Source organism: Poecilia latipinna, unplaced genomic scaffold, assembly GCF_001443285.1.
Source record: "Poecilia latipinna isolate Pla-1442-1.1 unplaced genomic scaffold, P_latipinna-1.0 Scaffold239, whole genome shotgun sequence".
Lineage (NCBI taxonomy): Eukaryota > Metazoa > Chordata > Actinopteri > Cyprinodontiformes > Poeciliidae > Poecilia > Poecilia latipinna.
The window spans coordinates 175,341-190,362 of record NW_015112855.1 but is presented as its reverse complement, the minus strand read 5'-3'; the positions used below and the strand labels follow the sequence as shown (position 1 = coordinate 190,362).

Genomic DNA, 15,022 nt, shown 5'->3' with positions numbered 1-15,022 from the left:
GTCGGGGTAAACTCGCGGGTTTTATCCTTGTGGGGTTTTTAAAAAATGTTTTTCTTTTTTTTTTTTTTTTTTTTTTTTTTTTTTTTTTTTTTTTTTTTTTTTTTAGTTTGTAAATGCGGCTTATAGTGAGGTGCGCTCAATAGTCCGGAAAATACAGTATATTCTTGAACAGTCAGGTGAGCCGGTGTTCAAACTAAGCTCCAAACCATCAAAGGTCCTTATATAAAATGCATAAATTTTAACACATACAATAGATATAAGATTAATATTTCTTTACTGAAGAAAGGAAATAATTAGTTAGATGTTTCAGCATAAATAAATGAAAATATGTAACATTTTTATCTAAATTTAAGTTTTAAAGTAATTGGCAAGTCTACTTTGTAAAAGTGCGAAGAATAATCTTCGCTTGATGGTTGTGTTGGTATGATTACAATCTGATGGTGTGAGTTTAATGTTTTCTTTTTGTTTAAGCTCAGTTTGTTCACAAACGCATCTCAGCAACACCACAATATAAGCCCATCACTTCTTTAAAAACCAGCCAGTCATGCTTGGTGTCCCAGATTCCTCCTCGTCTGAAGCGCTCTAAGTGTTGGTAACGTTCTTAACAGGAAAAGGGGCCCTGGAGCAAAATATGCTTGTTATAGCAGATCAACAAATAAGTCATGCTTTAAGATTTTCCTAAAAGTGGTTGTCTTTATAAGCATATAAACACAGAGCATAATACAATGATGTGAATTGTTTTTGCTCTGGAACCAGTAGAAAATGAAATGCTTTAGAAATGCTTTATCCCAAGGATAAGTAAAATCCCTCAGATATTTTTATTCTAAACATCTATTTTCCACTAAGGGAAAATTGTCTTTTTATTCACTGTTTCCATCTCAGTCAATATACCAGAAACTTTTATTCACCTCCGGAAATTAAAGGTGTTTTACCGTTTATTCCCCCAGAGTTGATTTATTGCTTCTGTAAATAACCCTTCCTTAAAGACTAAATTGCCCAATTATGTCGTTTTCGTATTAAAATAAGCCCTTGGTGAGAAGCTGATTCCATTTGTTCAGGAACACGCCCGACAGTGTTCATGAAGCACTCCGCTTTAGTCGTTAGATTAAAAAGGGGTTTCATGTGTGCGCCTCTATTACCATGTAAGAGGCCGCTGTGTGTTTTGTGTGGAGTGTCTGGGGATCGCACTGGAGTGAGTGACGGCTTCATTCATCGCAACGCACAGGTGCAGCTCTGAAGGGAGCGCAGTGGGTGTGTTGCAGAAGTGTTTTCAACTACCTTGGAGTGTTTTAAAGTATATATACTGCTTTCACTGCTGGAGACCTGGGGGCCCTTACCACAGAGAGAAGTTTGTGTTGCTTAGATAAATTCATGTTTATTAATTATTCCTTCCCACTGGTTTTTCTCTCATGATCAGTGCTTTACTATGTAAACTTGTAGTTGGGGGTCATATTAAAAAGGAACGATTTAATTAGTGAAATGGCCCAATAAAGATGATTAATTTATTTTTTTAGGTAATATTTAGTCAGTTTTTTTTAAATAAATTGAATATTTAATGTCTCTGATTAACTGAAAGTGTTTTTAATTTAAGTTTGATCCATAGTTAGGATATTGAAACTATTTCTTCCTTCTGTTTTCAAGAGCTTGCACAGTAATTCTTCTATTGTTGTATAAAACAGTAATTTATAATTTTCTGCATCGTTTTGGTCTTCGGAGACTTGCTTACTCAGCGTTTTTCAGACCAGAGCTAAACAAGATGAGGCAGTGTTTAGCTTCTGTGCTCACCAGCTCTGGAACAAACCGCCTTAAAACTTGAGATGTACATAAACGGTTTGTACCTTTAAATCTGGACTGTTTACTGCAGCTTTTGATCACAAACGATCAGACTAATGAATAAATATCAAAGGATATCTTTCATATCTGCATTGCAACTTATATGTCTTTTAAGAATTGCTTTCATGCTTATGCTTTGTTATTTTTATTTCCCTTTCCTTTCATCTCCTGCAAAGCCCTCTGGATTGCCTTGTGTCTGAACGGTGTTATTTAGAACTGTCTAATGTTGTGTGAGTGAAAATAAGCGAGTAAAACCACTTTTTGTTTAGGAATTGTTTTTAATTAAATCTAAGCTGATCATAAAGACACCATAAAAACGAAAAATGTGTATTTATGACAAAAACAATCTGCAAACTAATGATCTGAGTTTGCTTCGTGCAAACTCAGATCATTAGCAGTCTGGAAGTGGAGAGAGCGACTCCGACTGGACCGACGTTTTAAAAGAGACATCTTTAGTCTTTAAGTAAAATATGAATGAAAACTTTGCTGAAAGTCTCGTTGTTGAATACGCCTGTAGACATGCTGTCATGAAACTTTTTTTTTTTTTCTGTACAAACGTCTCACATCTTCTGACTAATAATTACTAATGTTGTGATTTCTTTGGTCTGTCACATCTTCAACACAAAAAAGTGCTGTCAGGTGTTGAAATTTATTCACTGATCTGTAAAAGACTGAATATTTTGTATTAATTGTAATTGCACCGGTTTGCTTTACAAAGTCACATGTTCTGCTTAAGAACGGTTTCCCTCTGTTCTTCACAGGGTATTACGGGAAGAGCTGCACGGACGCCTGCCACCTGAACCCGTGTGAAAACGAGGCTCAGTGCCACCGGAAGCCAAGTTCTTCCCATGGATACATTTGTGACTGTGGAGACAATCACTACGGGCAGTACTGCCAGCACAGGTACACACACACACACACACACACACACACACACACACACACGCAAACAAGCTTAATTGATTCAGCAAGTGAACCCCAATTTACCTGTGAGATGTCAACAGCGTCTGAAGTACTTTGAAGTCTAAAACCATTTAAGCTCGGTGTGTCTTGTTAGCTCCCTCTCTGACTTGTTGCCCCACATCTCCGGTGCTGCTTGTAATTCACTGTGGGACAGGTTCAGGCAGGAGTTAGAAGATACTCTCGCGCGTTAAGGCTTCACGCGTGTGCTCAATTTTTTTCACAGCGAGAGTGACTCTGACCTGACACCGAGCTCTCTGCCTCTCAGAGAAATCCACTCCGCTTCGGCTTTTCCACATCATCTGCTCTTTGTTTGACTTCAGGCGATTCGCAGTTCAACTAATGTGTGTGTTTTCCTTTAAGATGCTCCTTGACAGACACTAATAAAATAAACACTTCTTCTAATATCTCCCAATACATCTGTTACGATTAAATTTAGAAGTTTGATTCATTGATCTTTTCAGATGTCTCTTATACAATCAGTGTTCATACATATATGCATATACTACTACAAAGCCCCTTTAATCACATAAACTATAAAGTGGAGAGAAGAAGAAGAGAATGCAGACAACCAATGAAAATCTGTTTTTCAATGACTTCTCAAACTTCATACTTGATGGTAAAGCTATTATATTAAAGATATTTATTTGTAAGGAGCAGAGACTCAGCTGCGACTTTAAAGTCTCCTCTTTTCGAGTCATTTCAGAATAAACAAATTGCCAGACTGACACTACTACTGATACATATTGTTGATCTGCTTCACTCAGTCTGCTGTTGTCTGTGTTTTCAACACGCAGGATCGACCACCAGTGCCCCAGGGGCTGGTGGGGATCTCCCACCTGTGGACCTTGTCACTGTGACACGAACAAAGGTTTTGACCCCGACTGTAACAAGACGAGTGGACACTGTCACTGCAAGGTAATCAACGCAAACGCAACAGCTTGGTTTTGTGGGCAACCCGTGCATCTACAGTATTTCCAAAAAAAAAAAAAAAAAAAAAAAAAAAAAAAAAAAAAAAAGAAGAAAAGAAAAAGTATCAAAAATTGAGTGGAAAAGTGTGTGTATTGATTACAGAAACACGAAAGGACGGTTGAAGGAAACAAAAGTAGTTTATTATTTACACGGCAGCTGAGGCAACATCAGACACAGATCGTTGAACAGTTTTGAATTAGAAATGGACTGGAGCTTTTACCCCCAAAAAACAAAATAAAACGTATTAAATAATTGCTAGCTCTTCGGTTCAAAGTTCACCTAAAAACAGAGGAAAACATTCGGTGGATGAGGCCAGACATCACCGAGTATTATTACACACCAATCAAGTCCTTCGTTTCAATACATCTACCTTCTGTTCATTTATTCTTGCTGTAAAATGTTTGTGTGCTTAACCCAGATATTCCCAGCACTTAATCTGATGTTTTGACCACAATCTCTAATCTCTGATATTGACCTCAGCTCTGACTCTGACACACACGTTACACACTCACACACAAAGACACAGACAGATCCATACCCATCCCAGAGGAAGACATTTTATGGTTTCTGGAGTCCTGGAGAATCTCCAGATTTTTGTACGATGATCCAGATCAATGTCTAAGCATTGCTTTGCTTCTCCTCTGTGTTTCTCCATTGGACAGTGTTTCCGTAATAATTACACCTCCCACCCCCCCTTTCTGCCGCAAAGTGGCACTTGTATGTCCAGTAAATCCAGCTCATACAGCCCTTACAGCCCTTACAGCTAATTTGACATTGGATTGGTAATTCATGTTACTGCTGCTTTTGTTTTTGAGTGCACAGAAAGAAAAAAAAAACAAAAGCAACAGACGATGCACTTCTGGCGATCATTAAGCTTCTGCTGTCAGGGAAAGATCTGAAGGTGCAGATCTGGAGCAGCTGTGAGAAAAAATGGTGGAGAAAAAGATTTTTTTTTTTAACTCTATTGTAATTTCAAATACACTTATTATTTTTCCCAAAGGGGAATTAGATAATTACACCAAAATGTCTCATCATTATCATGTAGCATCACAGTGAATTTGTCCAAATTTCCAGATATTTTTCCCACATCACATACCTGATATGTGTTGATACCATTTCCAAAACTGAACTGCAGAACATTTTTGACAAAAGTCAGGCTGAGTTTGGCGAGTGCGGTCACTGCAGGACCTCGTCTTCTCTGTTCAGGAGTTTCACTATCGACCTCGGGCCTCTGACACCTGCCTCCCGTGCGACTGCTACCCGGTGGGCTCCTTCTCACGGTCGTGTGACCCCGAGACGGGCCAGTGTCAGTGCAGGCCTGGCGTGATTGGCCGCCAGTGCAACATGTGCGACAACCCTTTCGCCGAAGTCACCAATTCAGGATGTGAAGGTGAGAAGGAAGAAACTAATCCTTTCAAATCTTTTTCTCGTAGCGTCTGTTATTTTTGATTCGTTTGCTTGGAAGTCTCTGACTGTGTAAGCGTTTGTTGGTTTATTTTCAAACTTCAAATAGCTCCAGATCTTTCTTTTTTTTTTCAGCATAATAAAGAAAAATCTTATAATTTCAGTGGCTTGGCTTTTTATCCTGATATGTAAAACTTTTTTTCTCCTTGCAGTTATCTATGATGGCTGTCCAAAGACCATCACTCAGGGGATCTGGTGGCCCCGAACCAAGTTTAACCTTCCTGCTGCCGTCCCCTGCCCCAAAGGCTCTGTTGGTCAGCACGTTCATATTAATGCCTCCCCATTATAATCCTTGTCCGTTTCAAACAACGTCTTTAAAGCTTCCCTTTCTGCCTCCGTCAGGCGCAGCAATCAGACACTGTGATGTGGAGAGAGGGTGGCTGGAGCCCGACCTTTACAACTGCACCTCGCCTCCGTTTGTGGAGCTCAACATTGCTGTATGTAGACGACTTTACAGACGTACCCAATGAGATACTTGTGTTTATTGGTTTCATTCGACCGTACGAGATTATTCATTTAAAATTGGGGGGATGACTGAAAAGATTAATTTGCGTCTGATTCATTCTGCCTCTTTTTAAAGCTCAGAGTTGTTTTGCAAGGTCACCAGCTCATTCAGACATCAACATACTAATCTGAGAATTTATTACTGTATTGAAAAGTAAGGGGAGGAAATAGAAATATAACTTTTGGTGAACCAAATTAAATTCTCTCTTAGGATCAAGGATAGTGTTTGTAGCTTACACTTTGAGTACCTTGAGATTTCCATGCTAATATCTTTTTTGTGTGTGAAATCATTTCCGAGGATGTAAGTGATGCATTTCTATTTTTTGTTGTTGTTTTGTGTAGCTTGACTCCCTGGAACGTAACGAGACAGAGCTCAACACCATCATGGAGAAGAAGCTTGCTCACCAACTCAGGGATGTTACCGAGGCTACCGGCCGGCTCTACGGCAATGACCTGCAGATTGCCGAACGTCTCCTCTCCCGCCTCTTGACATTTGAGACCCAGCAGAGCGGCTTCGGCCTTACCGCCACTCAGGACGCTCACTTCAATGAGGTAACGGACTGTCACGTTGTCGTCTACGTGGTTCCAGCATTTCCCGTGCGTGTGATGTGCACACGTCGAACGCAGATTGCTGTTACCTTTATTAGTTCTAGTTTTAAACTGCTACAATAACCTGCTTTACTGAGGTGCTAATGCTAGTTTGAGTGTACACAGAAATGGCAAGACGAGGTTCTTCTGTCATTCTCTATATAACAGTTTTATCAGCGTCTGTTCATATAAAATTGACAGTATCCCTGTTTAACTCTGGATGTGTAAAGTTAGGTTGCTACGTTGAGTTAAGTTGCTGATAGTTACGTACAGAGGAAATGCAGGTTGGAGTTGGTGCGCCATCAATTATTTTCCTGTTTAAAACATACTGAAAAGATGACACGCAGTGCTTTAATCTTCAGACTAATAAATTATTAAATGATAAAAAGGAAGTTGCACAGATTTTCAAGCAGTGTGAAAACTAATCATCAATATGCACAGGTAATTTCTGTTATTTGCTCAGTGTTGCAATTTTGCAACCAAATTTCTTGACTTGAAATTTGGCATAACTGGTATTTTGAAATACCAGTTAAGCACAGCTTAAAACAATAGTTAATACTTTTTTCGAACAAGTAGGCTAAAGAGACCTTTCAGTCACAATGTGCTAGTTTTTGATGTTAGCTAGCTTTAAGATTTCTCACTCTGAAACCTCGTCTCCGTCTCACTCCTTTATATTTTACCTTGAGTTTGAAAAAGCTGCTTTTTTTTTAGCACTGCCTGCACATGATTGATAGACTGCACCATTGTAGGGGACAGAGTAGGTGACTCAATGTTAAAATAAGATGTCTACCTCTGAAATGGGAAGTGCTGCTGCTTTGACATACCCCAGGAGAGATTGCAACATGTCAACTAAACGCATCAGAATCTCGTTTCTCCTGCTGCAACCCTGACAGCTGAGGATGAGTCAGCTGAGGCGATCACAGCCGACTGACAGACATTTCTTTTGGGTTCTTCAAATATTTAATGTGCTTCTCAAATTTAGCAGAAAAAGACAATTAAACTGAATTTTAAAAAAGTCACCTTTTCCATTTGCGAGGTCTCAGTTGATGCTTCAAGTATTTCTAAATTGTTTGCTGTAGCAAAGACATGAGCTTAGAGCCTTCTTTCATGAAAAATATTTTCATTTTCTGCTTTATCGCTGTCACTCAAAAACATTCTTACACACCACAGCAGTTCACAGCATCTCTTTCTAGCAATGTCAGTGGTGACGAAGCTGATGACAGCATTATCCAGCTTTCCTTAACACATTTAAGATTTTATGGACATTAGTGGTGATCCAACACTACCTCATATTTTGCGCTCTGTAATCTTTAGCTGTTCAGTTTCCAGGGAGTCGTTTATTCATTTTAATAAGGCCCATGGCGCATGAAAAAGAAAAAAAAAAGGAATGGTTTTCTCTGATTTAAAAATCTGGTAAAAATAATTAGTCTTTGCTAAAACTCAGGATTTCATCCGTCTCCTGACAGACGTAGCCACACCCTGTGGAGGTAAACAAAGGCTGAAAAACCGAAGAGATTCTAATCAAATAAAGCAAAAGAATCCATCCTGTATTTTCAAGTTTGTGTTCCTAATTTCAAACCTAATCCACGTTTAAATCTGGCAAAACGTTCAATTATTTGTGTGCTGTATATCTTTTGTCGAAGAGATTTATCCTATTAAAAACTGAGAGGGGTCGATAAACTTAATTTTGTCTCATTTTAAAGAGTAAATGTGCAGCTAATTACAGTGTGGTGCCCAGGCTAATGCCAAATGTAGCTCAAATTCTCCCTGTTGCCAAATACGTGATTGTCTGACAAAGGCAGTTTCTATGCCAACCCAGCAGCATAAATTATATCCTATACAGAGGGAAATCAAAAGGAACCAAAAAAGAACCTCCTATCTGACATTTAATCTGCCAATAAATCACCATTACACCTTCAGCTGTTTTATAGTGCAATAAACCCATTGTGCATTGCCACAGTAGTGCAATAGTAGTTTTATATATATTTTTTGCTCATTCTTGAACAAAAACCTGAAATTGCTGGCTCTGTACTCTGAAGCCCTACCTGTGTGAAGCAGTCCTGTTGTCTTTATGTTGTCTCTTTAAAGTTAATAAGCGTTTATCTCTGAAGCACAATCACAGGAGTTTTTTTTTTTTTTTTTTACTCAATAAAGGCCAAGAATATACATCTGATAACAGGTGACACCCCACTTTAGATAGCAGCTATTAGGCCACATGAGCAGGTGATGTAGAGGACAGTTTCTATAGTAACACAGGGGATGCAGCAGAGATTTGTAGCTGCAGGAAGAATGAATAAAGGCACGATTGACAGTAGAGTTTTCAATCAGGAATAAAGAAGATGTAAAACATTCCATGATCAAGCTGTGCTAAAAAATGGACCTGTGAATGATGGCACTGTTTGGAGTCCTTACTGTAAGTTTGCTGGAAAAATTTTAATGTTAAACATTTGAAACTGTGTAATTATTACAATACACATTATTCAAAAAGAACCCTCATGTCAGTTTATAGAGCTGCGTGTTTATGGCGTAATTATGGCTACTCTATGATAACGTTGTATTTGGGGTATTAATTGTCGTTTTAGTATAAATTGTGTAGAACCAGAAATCGTGATTAAAACGGTTTTGCTCAAAACAGCGTGAATATTAAAGCCTGTTGTTTGACTGGCACATGCAATTTGTCAATTACGTTCACGTCGCCTCATTTTCAGTCTGTCATTTATTTTCTCTGCAAAATGATTTACCTTTTACCTCGTCTCCCAGCCTCTTCCTCCTGTTAGACTTGATGTAACTAAAGAAGCTGGATGGGAAACAACACCCTATTAGTGTCAATCTGTTTGGGTGTACATCTTCAGTCCCTCCACACTTTTTGAGTGGGTTACTGGCTTCACTTAATGCTATTGTAATGCTTGTTGTCTAATTCTAAGGTTGGCCAAATGCCAAAATAACCATGGAAATTATTTTTTATTTTATTTTATTTTGTAGACAGAAACATATTTCAGTGTTTTTAGACATTTCATCAGTCTAAGTATTTTATTATGAGCTAAATAAAATCTAAGCTGGCAGAGCTAATTATCCAAACACTTCCTGCTTGTCAAAATAGAAGCACTTCCTGTTATATTCAGTCAGACACTTAACATCCTCTCTCCTTTATTCACTACAGAGTAATTAATTCATTGTGTTGTTCTTTATTCATTATGCATATTTTAACATTTGCTGCCAAAACAGCATCCAAAACTAAGAAAAACATATCAGATTGTGTCCACTTGCATTTCCTTTAGCTACAAACTCAAGCAAGTCTGACCTGACATATCAAGATTGTGATTTGGATTTATGTTATTTTTATCATTTATTTACATATTTGCTTTTAGTGCTAAATATATCATAAACAGCAGACTATGTAATGATGATGGCTGATGTAGGGATATAAATAAACAAGTGCATCATGTTCTGAAAACCATATTTCAAAACATGAGCAGAACCCTGGGAGCTAGAACAATAAAGACAATGAAAGACTCATGGCTTGCCTACAAAACTGCATTTCAGCAACATCAAATATACCAAAAAGTATGAAACCTTCAGTAGTCGTGTATTTTATCTCTGCCCCAAAAGATTTCCTTTGCTGGTTTGAATTTTTCCATTTCATCCCAACTGTCTGCCTTCCATCCTCCTATTCCTCCTCCATCTCTTTCATTTTTTCATTCTTCTACACCCTTCCTAATTCCCTGAGCATTTCACCACCTTCTTCTAATACTGCACTGTCTGTAATTTCCCTTGTTTGTCTGGAGGTTGCCGTATGTATTTTTTTTTTCTCCTCCCTTGAGCCTTGCATGACACTGCAGTAGTTTATTAGCTTCAGTGCAGCCTGACTGCAAAGATTCACCGCCTCAAATATTACTCTTTGTTCAGAGGAGTCTGCAAGGCTGTGGCCTTTGTCTGCGATGCCTCTAACTGGCTTCCTTCCAGGGTCGCCACGAAAGGAAATGACAGGCGTCACGGACGCTGGTGAAACCGGCTCTAATTGCAATGAAGATTTTGTCTGGTTTGACGTTAAGCTTAGATTTTTGTCATTCATGGCAAAACACAGCTGAAAGGGTTTACATTGCTGCTTAAGAACAGAAACGGTTCCTTTTCATTTCTCTGCTCATACATCCAACATTTACATTTGATGTGAAAGAGTTTGACACTTTAAAGTGTTTATTAAGGACGTGTTACGCTTCGACTCATGAAGCCACGGGTAATAAAGAGAGACCATTAATTTGGTCTTAATGTGAATCCAGCTGTTCTGTGAAGGACTCAGAGGGTTTTAGTGAACAAACGGCACCATAAAGACCAAGGAACTCAGAGAGAACGTTGTGAATATTTATTTAATACGAGATCAGAAAATGTAAAGCGACTGACACAAGTAAGCTCCACCCGAGAGATGGCCGTCCACATAAACCAACAGGCTGGATAAGGTGACAGTCAGTCGGGGAATCAGCCAATAGGCCCACTGTAACTTTGGAAGAGCTGTGGAGGTTCACAGCTCAGGTGCAAGAGACTGTTGGTTGTTCATCCCTTCCACTAATGGGGTCAATGTACATTAGTGGAAGAGTTGCTGTGGTGAGAGGAAACCAAAATCAAACTTTTTGGCCAGCATGCAAATCATAATAACACCAAGAAGGCATACCACAGCTCCCACAGTGAAGCGTAATGGTGGCAGTATCAGGCTGTGGGGGCTGGGGGGTGTTTTCCGTCGTCGTGGCCAGGGAAGCGTCTCACAGTTCATTAAAATGTTGGACATTATAAAACAAAGGACAAAGCCACTCGACACTTTCCAAATTTTGATTTGCAAAAAACACATGACTATTTCATTTTTCCTTCCGCTAAACAATTTTGCTCCACTTTGTGTTGGTCTGTAGCATAAAGTTCCAGTTGAGACCATGTGCCAGCGGTCCCAATTTTCTTGCACCATGTTCCTATCTGCATTTTCTGACTGTTCATGTTCCTGCTGCTTTCAGAACGTCCTGCGAGGCTGCAGCGTGCTGTTGGGTCCCGCTACCTCCGGGCTTTGGCGGGCTCTCGCTCAAAATCAGAATCACCTTCTCGGCGGTGGTCCGGCTGAGCTGACGGAGCTGCTGGAGCAGTACTCCAAGAACCTCGCCCAGAACATGAAGCTTACCTACCTCAACCCTGTGGCCTTGGTGTCCCCCAACATAGGTGAGAAGAGGATGATCACACTCGCAGGCGGACGCAGTAAAAACCAATAAAAAACGAACGAGTCGCTTGTAAAGTGCTAATCTTTGCAGAAAATTCGATTTGGTTTTCTTATAATCCTCAACATCTCTGCTGTGAAATCAACCAGAATGACTCATTGTGAAGCGGGAGATGAAGAGCGCTAATGCAAATGATGATGGCACAGCCGGAGCGCTTGGCAGGAGCACAAAACGACTGAATTTCACACTCCCACTCATACATAGCAGCTAATTCTATGAGCACATGCACAAAAACCCTGAGGCGCGAACGCTCTGGCCAACGCACCATTCAGAATAACAGATGCCAGACGTACACACTCACACACGCTGAGGAGCACAAGACAGGAATGCAAACATGCTGCAGACACACACTAATAGGAGCTAATATTAGTTTTAACATTAGTCAGATTAAACTGACTGAAGACGAATACAACAGAAAGCTGGAGTGTAGACATTTTTTATAATGGCCTACTCACAAATAGGTTATTTGTGAGTAGGCCACAAATAGTGAGTAGACTCACAAATAGGTTATTTGTGAGTCTGCCTCTTTATTATTACATTTAATATAATTCCAGATTTTTGTATAACTTTTCTGCAGGTTAATTTAGAAAGTGAGCTGTGGTTGTTACAGGTTAATTTTCTAAACTACAGAAAAGTAATTGTTAGGGAAGCTCAAATGTGAAAAATTGGACTGATATTGATATGTAATAGTAATACTGCTGTTAGATTTACCAATATTTTTTTTGTTTTTCCTATTACCCGATTAATCATAAGAATAATCGATAGATTACTTGATTACTAAAATATTAGTTTACAACGGCCCTAATAGTTTTACACGTTAGCATAAAAATAGAATAAAGAATGATGATATTTGATGGGTTGTAAACGACACACTCGAACACATTTGTTCTGTACGGTGCGAAAACGTAAACGATAGACAGAACGTAATGTCTTCCAGCTTTTTCTGTGTCTGTTTTTAAAATGATAGTAGCTTCTCTTTTATGTCTCCATCTGATGAGCAGCATTAGCAGCTTTTGGTGACATTATTATTAATAATAATTAGATTGTTTTTGAATACGATGCAGAATTTAAAATGGACTGATGTGTCTAGTCTGGCCTGGGAGAGATGTCTGTGGTTCCTTTCTGGACCTGTTACCCCATCAACCCAATGTGGAAGACTAGCTGGGATTTTCTCCATGCAATTCAGCTTGATTCTCATCTCCCTTCAGTACTCTGTCTGAGATTTCTCCCATTGACCTCAGTTTCTCCGGGCCAATCGGCGAACAGAAGGAGAAGTTATGAACGATGATATCGATTTTCTGGGCTCCTTTAGGGTTATAACCTGCTTGTAGCTTCGTTCACTGACTCCGCAGTGAACAAAGTCTTTCAGTCTGTGTTGGCCACTTCTCCAAGCATTGAGAAATTAAAGTCAGACCAAGAAGAATGTTTAAGACATTTTATTGCTGGTAAAGATGCCATTTGGCTTGACATTTCTATTTTGGGATGGTTTGCATTTTCCAGTAAGCTTCATTGCATAGTTTCCTTCATGATCAAGCTGGCACATTTTATATGTCACGGCCAAACGCCAGCAACTGGGTATCATAATCTAATTCTTTGGAGCTTGAAGTTCACACCTCAATTAGACAATCATTTTCTCAATAGCCGATCGGGTCTAGACCCCATGTATGAAGCAAAGCATAAATGAAGGAGCTGGTTTTTTCCAGGCTAGTGGGACACAAAAGTTAGAAGTTGATTTTAAGTGTGTATGCATTGATGCATGTCTGATTTAAAAAAAAAAAAAATCACATTTCTCCATGTTATTTTTAAAATCAGGCAAAAAAACCCCCAAAAAACATTCTTAGCACATCAGCAGCTCCAGACATGTTTTACATATCCTCTATAAAGAATGACTTGGTTAATTTCTAAGGTTGTTCCATTTCTGTTTGCCAGCTGGTGAATGTAGAGGCTTCATAATTTCAATCTGTCCTTGAAATCAAGTTCGATTTTTAGTTGGATTGAAATGCTCCTGTGGTCGGATCCGTTGAGGGCAGCAGGGGCCGTCTTCTTTCTGACAGAGAGTCGATAACAGTATAATTCTGACATCTTATGTGTCCTTGGTAGCATAAGTTGAGTGGGAAAGAAGGACTTAAATGCAGAATGTTGCAGGCGGCCATCGGGGGAACCTGATGGGAAAGAAGAATTTTTGTATAAATTTTAATATAATCAATCTGGAGAATAGGGCTGCTACTATTGATATTTTTTAGTAATTGATTACCCTGACAATCGATTAATTGGATACAAAAATGGCATATTTTGCTGCTTTTTATTTCACCACTTGAGACTTGTTTATGCAAAGTTAGTACATTAACAGATGCAAATAAACAGATAAAAATCATCTTTTAAAATAAGAAAACAAACATTAGAACTAATCTATTTTAACATTGTCAAACAAACGAATATAGAAACAAAAATCTATTTGTGCCGCAGTGGATGTGAAAAGTATTTGAAAGCTGAAAGTGAAAAGGTGTTGAGTGTGGTTACCAATGTGTGGCTGCAGGTGCGACCATCACAACATGTTTTGGACAGTTTTGGCTTAACATGCTCTGACTGTGTCATTAGTCATCAAATGGCCTTTTTTTATGTCTGTTTACTCCAATTGGGAGTTAATCCATTACTTAATCAGATGGCTAACTAGTTTAATAGTCAATTCATCACAATTAATCCTATTAATTGTTTCAGCCCTCCTGGAGAAAAAACTATCAGAAAAGCATGAAAAAGAATAGACAGCAGTGCAGCAAAAACAAAATGACAAAACGGATAACCAAGGCAAAAATGGCCGGAAAAAAAATAAAATAAAATAAAACAACTTCCCTGCCCAGGAGTTTTAGACAGTGTTGTGAAGAGAGAGTGCTTAGCATTTCAAACAGGTTCTAGTTTTCAACATTAAAATTTTACAATGTCAGTTAAATAATCTCAAGTTCAAACTTTCAGCCAAATTTACCTTTAATAGATTTTGCTGTTGTACGTGCTGTGGTTGTTGTGACTTTTTTACACTTGTATGTTGTTCAGTATATTTGCATGATAAGTGACTGATTTACAATGATATGTTAAGCATAATTTACATGATAATGATTATTAATTGAATTGAACATAATTGTATATAATTACAAGGGTGAAGTGAAATATATTTTAGTGCGAGACATGATTTATTTGATTAGAGGAAGTCTTTTATTTTGAAGATTTCTTAACAGGATCTTGTTCTGTTTTTTTTTTGTTTTTTTGTCACTGTCTTGCTTTTGTTGATTTTTGGTTGCTGGGTTACGAACAGCTGTCGGCGTTTTTCTCCTTAGTAAAAAACTGAACAGAAATGTTCAGGTAAAGACATCCGAGCCTCCGTCCTGAATGAAGAAGCTTTCACTCTGTAACAGTGGTGTTTTCACAGGAGAGTACAATATGAAAATCAACCGATG

At 38.6% G+C, this 15,022-nt stretch overlaps 1 protein-coding gene across 3 annotated transcripts in view; it reads left to right on the top strand.

The window, feature by feature from the left end:
- Positions 1 to 15,022, top strand: part of celsr3 (cadherin, EGF LAG seven-pass G-type receptor 3) — a 120,954-nt gene that overhangs the window by 82,656 nt on the left and 23,276 nt on the right. For all 3 annotated transcript variants that reach the window (XM_015032401.1, XM_015032399.1, XM_015032400.1), the window contains 7 exons: positions 2,595 to 2,736; positions 3,591 to 3,711; positions 4,972 to 5,155; positions 5,382 to 5,483; positions 5,572 to 5,666; positions 6,076 to 6,285; positions 11,319 to 11,517. In XM_015032401.1, coding sequence (XP_014887887.1) covers positions 2,595 to 2,736; positions 3,591 to 3,711; positions 4,972 to 5,155; positions 5,382 to 5,483; positions 5,572 to 5,666; positions 6,076 to 6,285; positions 11,319 to 11,517 — 1,053 coding nt within the window. The remainder of the gene's footprint in view (positions 1 to 2,594; positions 2,737 to 3,590; positions 3,712 to 4,971; positions 5,156 to 5,381; positions 5,484 to 5,571; positions 5,667 to 6,075; positions 6,286 to 11,318; positions 11,518 to 15,022) is intronic.